At 59.9% G+C, this 6,463-nt stretch overlaps 1 protein-coding gene across 1 annotated transcript; it reads right to left on the bottom strand.

The window, feature by feature from the left end:
• Positions 1-960: 960 nt before the first annotated feature.
• COMTD1 (catechol-O-methyltransferase domain containing 1) lies at positions 961-3,094 on the bottom strand. The gene is made up of 7 exons (XM_054503643.2): positions 2,821-3,094; positions 2,572-2,699; positions 2,221-2,326; positions 2,014-2,132; positions 1,892-1,946; positions 1,568-1,701; positions 961-1,215 (listed from the first exon to the last, which is right to left on the bottom strand). The coding sequence occupies exons 1-7, from the start codon at positions 2,912-2,914 to the stop codon at positions 1,063-1,065; spliced, it is 789 nt and encodes a 262-aa protein (XP_054359618.1). The 5' UTR covers positions 2,915-3,094; the 3' UTR covers positions 961-1,062.
• Between the last annotated feature and the right edge of the window lie 3,369 nt (positions 3,095-6,463).

Below are 6,463 nucleotides of genomic sequence, written 5' to 3'. Positions count from 1 at the left end.
CGGGGTTCAAGCAATTCTGCCTCAGCCTCCTGAGTAGCTGGGATTACAGGCGTTAGCCACTGCGCCTAGCCTCATGTGGCTCTTTTAGGCCTGCTTCCAGCAGTTTCCAGGGACACTTCCCACCACGGAGGCTTACCAGGTAGTGGTAAAGGCTGCTTAAATTCCAGGCTAATGCCACTTATGCCTGAGGCAGTGTCAGTGGAGATAAGATCTGTGAGGTTGGGGAGATTTAAATGAGAAGCAGAGCACCTGGGTCGAAGGTGCTCCATGAGGCCTGGTTCCTTCTCCACCTCCCCTCATAGGCAGATGGTTCAGGAAAGCCTGAAGTTCTCTTCATTCTCTAGGGAGTGTAGTAACAACTGCTGTCCCTATAGGCTTGTCTGCTTCACGCCTCCCTGGCCAGTGATCCCCCTCACTTTCCTTCAGAATTTCAAGGAGACGGCAGGATACTCAAGTCAACCCCGAGGTCCTCAGATCCAGGCCAACTGGCCTGGCTCTCAGAGGTGATGTTCCCCGACCAGGGCCTCCACTGGAGAGGTGAGGCTCGGGAGCTGACTGTGCTGTGAAGACATGAGCAAGCCGCCAGCAGAACTGGCATCACCTACAAAATCACACAAGTGACACCCGTGGTCCCCTGCAATCCTCTTTCCTGTTGTCAGACACCAGACGTGGCCCTCCACCAGTCCCAGCTGCTCGGAACCAGAGCTTCGCCTGCCATGAGGGAAAGATGTAGGAGGCAGAAAAGCCCGAGGTGCTGGGGTCTCTGGCCATTACACGTGGCCAGGCCAGTTAAAACTTTATAACCTGCCTCCTGCCAGCTGGAGGTTTCTGCAGTAGGGCCACAGACCTGGCGCCAGGGAGGGGACGAACCTCAAGGCCCTTTTCACTGAAGGTAAGAGCTGTCTGTGCTGGGCCTTCCCTCCCTTCCCCATCCAGCGCCACACACGGAGGCTCAGGAGGTCGTGTGTCCCAGCCCCACTTTATTTTCGAATTTAAAACTCAGGGTCAATTCCTGGGGTTCCCAGGCAACCCTCCCTCGAGACCACTCACTAGGGGCCAGCCCTAGATCTTGAAGGCCAAGGTGAGGCCATCGCCCAGGGGCAGGAGGCTGATGTAGACCCTGACGTCCCGCCGGATGCGTTCGTTTAGGTTTCGCACACACTCGGCCGCCACGTCCCCTTTCGGAGGTTGCAGCACCTTCCCGCGCCACAGGACCTGCGGGGGGGCGGGGCCAACCGGGCCGTGGGAGGCGGGGCTTCGGGGGGAGGTGCTCGGGCGGAAGGCGGGACCTCGGAGGGAGGTGCCCGGGCGGGAGGCGGGGTCTTGGAGGCAGGGGCCCAGACGGGAGGCGGGGCCTCGGAGGGAGGTGCCCGGGCGGGGGGTGAGCAGAGCCGGAGACTGAGAACCAAAGCCGAGGAAAGCCTGGGTACCGGGGCCGGAGCCCAGCAGGGGGTGGAGCCTACGTGACTGGACTGGGTAGGGCTTTGGAGTATAAGAGGAGTCAAGAGAAAAGATGGGGACCCGGCCCGAGAGGGTGCTTTCTCCTCCCCCGCAGTGGATCCCTTACTCTGAGGACGGCGAGGATGCCTCCGGGTCGCAGCAGCTGCAGGCAGCGCTCGTAGTAGGCGGCGCAGTTCTCCTTGTCCGCATCCACCACGGCCACGTCGAAGGTGCCGGCCTCGCCCGCCGCCAGCAGCTCGTCTTGCGGGTGGAGGGAGGGCAGGTGCGGCTGAGTCCGCGGCCCCGGCGGCCCTGAGGCCCCTCCCAGGCTGGCCCGGGCGCTGTGACAGCCGGCCCTGCCCTTAACCCGCTCGGCAGGCCCAGTCACAGCTCGGCCACACAGCGGCCTCGTTTGCAATGGCCACAAAGCCCTTCCCGCTTCGGTGCTCACCCAGGGTCTCCAGGGCGGGCTTCAGCCGGAGGTCGATCTTGTGCTCCGCCTCGGCCTGCGGAGGGAGTGGGTCAGCCGTTGCGCCCCCGCCTGGGGCTGCAGAGCTAGGCGCAGGCGCTCACCTGCCTCCACAGGGGCCGTCCCAGCTCTGGGGGCTGCGCGTCCACCTCGCAGGTCACCACGCGCCCGTCCGCGGGCAGCGCCAGGGCCAGGGCCAGGGCGGAGTAGCCCGTGAAGGTGCCTGGGACCAGGACAAAGACCGGCTCAGTCCAGAGTGGGGGTCGGCCCGGAAACTTCGGCCCTCCGGGATCCCGGCCGCGTGCCCCTACCCAGGTCCAGCGCCTTCTTGGCCTGGATGAGCCGCGCCAGGTTGGCCAAGAGCTGGGCCTGCTCGCAGGTCATCATGGAATCCCCCTGCGGCTGCTCCAGGGTCAGCTGCGTGAAAGGAGAGGGTGGCACCAGCCTTGCCGGTCACCCACCTTCGCCCTGGGGGTCCCAAGCCCCTAGGGGCGCGGTTATGGGCGTGGCCTGGGGGACGGGCCCTTCAGGAACGCCCGCCGCATCCGACCAAGGGAAGCCGGAAGCCTAGGGAGGGCCACCGCCCAGCCCAAGGTCACACAGCCACGTGGGACCCGCAGGGGTCGAGAGGGACGCCCGTTTCCGTCCCGCGCCCTGCTGACCAGCCTCAGGCTTCGCAGCGCCGGGTGCTCCCGCATGGAGCGGCTCAGAAGATACTGCCACAGGGGGCTGTCCTCGGGGGGAAGCAGGCACTGCTCTCGCCGGCCTCGCCATGGGGGGTACCGCCTCCCTGCCGGGGAGAGGGTGTTGGGTCAGGGTCCGGGGCTCTGCGGCCACAGGGGTTAACCTGAGCCACGCCGCGTCCTCCTCTGCGCCCGCCCACCCGCCCGCCGGGACCAGGTCCTGCTCACCCAGGAAGAGGCCAGTGGCGAAGGCGGCGCCCAGCGCGGCTGAGCCCAGGGCCAGCGCGGCGGGCACGGAGAGCCGGGGCACCGGCTGGGTCATGGCGCGGGCAGGAGGCGGCAGGAGGCAGTGGCAGGTTACGTGCGCTGGAGCTCCTGGGACGGGTCTTGGACTCGCGGGCTCGCCGGGCTCCTCCTTGTCGGGGCACTGCCTGCGGAGCCGCGGTCTCGGGCATCATCTGGCGGCTACACAGCCTTACTGCAAGCCCCGCCCGAGAGAGCCGGGCGCGATCTGGTGGCCGCGCCGGGAACTGCGCCCCTGCGGGGAGCAGGCCAAGCGCTTAGATCTGAATTTTCCCGCCTGTACCCGCAGTCCAGGTGCCTGCGTCCATTCCCCTCATGCCAATGCTTTTTTCTCCTCGCCACCATTTATTCTGAGGCCCCTTGGGGGCATATGTGGATTGTGTATGGAGGGCGCCAGTGTAAGTTACAAGATAGTCACAAGTACAAGAGATACAGATTAAAGGGGGAAGGCCTCCTGGGCAAGATACCCCAAAGCATCAGGCTGAAGGAGTGAGGGAACTGGTTTGAGGGCATGCAGCCTCGAGTTGGGGTTCAGGAGCCCTGGGGTGGGCCTGTGGAACTGAGACCATATTCTTAGCTGTTAAAATCCTGCCTTTGGGGGCCAGATGGATACGAGTGTCTGATCTTGGGCCTGCCAGTCTCTCTGAGCCTCAGTTTCCTTCCTGTAAAATGAGGCCCACAATCTTACCATAAGAGGCACCAGATCCCACAGCTTCGCACACAGTAGCACAATACATAAGTGGCAGCCGCTGTTATGTTCGTAGGTTGGAATGAAGACATCTTGGGGAGAAAGCCGGTGAAGCTCCCTTGCAAGGTTGTTCTGCTGAAACACTGTCCAGAGAGCGCTGACTGAACCCCTACCATGCGCCAAACTCCGGAGGAGGTGAAAGACGCTGTCCTTTTTTTTTTGTTTTTTGAGACTGAGTCTCGCTCTGTCACCTAGGCTGGAGTGCAGTGGCACAATCTGGTCTCACTGCAACCTCCACCTCCCGATTCAAGCGATTCTCCTGCTTCAGACTCTGGAGTAGCTGGGACTACAGGCACGCACCCCAACACCCAACTAATTTTTGTATTTTTTGTAGAGACGGGTTTTGCTATTTTGGCCAGGCTGGTCTCGGACTCCTGGCCTCAAGTGATCCGTTTGCCCCGTCCTTCCAAAGTGCTGGGATTACAGGCCTGAGCCATCGTGCCTGGCCTTGGTGTTCTTTTTTTTTTTGTTTTTTGGCAAGGTCTCTGGCAAGGCTGAAGTGCAGTGGCAAGATTACCGCTTACTGCAGCATCGAGCTCCCAGGCTCAGCAGTCCTCTTGCCCCAGCCTCCCAAGTAGCTGGGACCACAGGCGGTCACCATTGTGCCCGGCTAATTAAAAAAAAAAAAAAAAAAAAATTTTTTTTTTTAAAGAGAAGGGGTCTTACTATGTTGTCCAGGCTGGTCTTGAACTCCTGGCTTTAAGTGATCCTCCTGCCTCAGCCTCCCAAAGTGTGGGGATTACAGGCGTGAGCCCCCGTGCCTGGCCTCTGGTTGGTATTCTTAGTGAAGCTGGTTTCAGAGATGCAGGTCATGCACAGCTGGCGGGTAGCCTAAGCTTCACGACTTCTGCCTCTGTGAAATGGGGTTATGAATAGTCCCAACCTCCCAGGGGACCAAATGAGAAAATCCAGGCAGAGGACTTACACGGGGCCTGGCACTTAGTGAGCTGTCATGTTACCTTTAAAAGGAGTCAAAGTCTGAAGGGCAGACGGTTATCTTCCTGCTGCTCTGCAGATGTCCCCTGGGGTGGAGACTGTAAGAGTCTTTTTTTTTTTTTTTTTTTTTTATGAGACGGAGTCTTGCTCTGTCGCCCAGGCTGGAGCCCAGTGGTGCGATCTCGACTCACTGCAACCTCCGCCTCCCGGGTTCAAGCGATTCTCCTGCCTCAGCCTCCTGAGTAGCTGGGACTACAAGCGCCCGCCACCATGCCTGGCTAATTTTTGTACTTTTAGTAGAGACGGGGTTTCACCATATTGGCCAGGCTGGTCTCGAACACCTGACCATGTGATCCGCCCGCCTCGGCCTCCCAAAGTGCTGGGATTACAGGCGTGAGCTACGACACCCGGCCAAGAGTCCATTTTATCAACGCTGACTAGGCATTGAACTCCACTGGGGGGCATCCCAGGTGGGGGCTCAGCCTGAGCGAGGCCCAGAGGCCGGCTTGTTGAGTGCTGCCCGGCACTCCTTGCTGCCAGGAGTAAAAATAGTAACATCAGGGCCCCTTTATTGAGGACCTGCCGGGCACCAGGTACAATGCGTCCAGGATCCGGGGGCGGCTGTGATCTTGTTCCCATTTTCCAGAGCAGGAAAGCTCAGAGACCACCGCCCAGACCCCGCAGCCAACAGAGGAAACGCGCCCACCACTCCCTTGTACCCTGGGACCCAGTGGGGAACAGGCCTTCCTGGCTCCTCTGCTGGGACGAGGGCCCAGCTCGAGCTGGCCTGAGGGCCCTGCGCTCAGGTGGGGCCGCGGACGGCCCTCTCCCTTCAGCCCGGGGGTCCAGGTTGCAGCAGGCCCCCAGCTCACACTGAAACTCCCTCCTACAGCCTGGCTTTAGGCCGGAGCGGTGGAGGTTGAGGGGGAGCGGGTGGGGAGGGGAGGCATGTCACCATATATCCCCGTCAGATTAAAAAACTAATTTGAAAAGATTAATGTATTCCATTCTTGTTACGCTGGCTCTGATACCTCTGGGCCGGCGGCCGCTCTGCTTCCTGATTATTGAATTTTTATGGCCTGGTAATTAATTGCAGATTCTCTGTTTTGTTCTATTTCTTTTTCTCTGACATTTTAATTTCAACAAAAAGCAGTGGTCTCCATGCAGGTTCTCTCTGGAGATCCTAATGGTCTATAAAACAGAATGACTTATAGACGTGGCACCCACTTCAGTTGGCCAGCGATTGTTTGAAACCTTGCTGATCACGCAAAATTTAATTCTTCCACCTCCCTCGCCTTTTTGCTACTCATTTCTTGTCTCTTGCATGGCAGCACCAGCATCTCAGCTCACCACGAAGGGAGCAAAGTGTCGCCTCCTGTTCTAGGGCTTTTTCCTAGAAGCCTGGGCGCTGAAGACAGAGTGGGTTTTGATTCTTCTGGCAGTGGGCCTGGTAGTGGGTGGGGGGAGCTGAGCCTCCCCAAAGGGCCATGTGGATGGGGGCAGCAGCCCCCAGGGGAGGGAACGGGCAGGGGAGGTCATTTCCACCTGTTTCAGGTGCGTTTTGGCCAAATGCCATTGCCCCATTAAGCACCAAGGAATCTGAAGCCTCATCAGGGCAGAGAAAATGGGCATCAGCACCTGCACTTAGGCCCCCACCAGGCAGAGAGGGGGCCAGTTCAGGCTGAGTAGACTGATACAGACAGACACAGATAGCCTGACAGTCTTAGCTGAACTGGGTCACTGGGAACAGCTGTCCACACAAACAGGTCTGGAAGAGACCCCTGAGTTTCCATCCTACTGGCCCCACTCCTATTTCTCATAGCCCTGCTAGCATCACACAGGCTGGGCGCTGTCGCCTGGGATCCCCTGGGACTGAGCAGGGCA

This window comes from Pongo pygmaeus, chromosome 8 (assembly GCF_028885625.2).
Source record: "Pongo pygmaeus isolate AG05252 chromosome 8, NHGRI_mPonPyg2-v2.0_pri, whole genome shotgun sequence".
Taxonomy (NCBI): Eukaryota; Metazoa; Chordata; class Mammalia; order Primates; family Hominidae; genus Pongo; species Pongo pygmaeus.
This window is presented reverse-complemented; position numbering and strand designations above follow the sequence as displayed.

Coding starts and splice junctions, on each gene's coding strand:
- COMTD1 (XM_054503643.2), bottom strand. CDS start 2,914: ATGACCCAGCCGGTGCCCCGGCTCTCCGTGCCCGCCGCGCTGGCCCTG. Junction 2,327..2,571: donor CGCTGCGAAGCCTGAGGCTG/GTCAGCAGGGCG, acceptor CCTTTCACGCAG/CTGACCCTGGAGCAGCCGCA. Junction 1,947..2,013: donor GACGGCCCCTGTGGAGGCAG/GTGAGCGCCTGC, acceptor CTCCCTCCGCAG/GCCGAGGCGGAGCACAAGAT.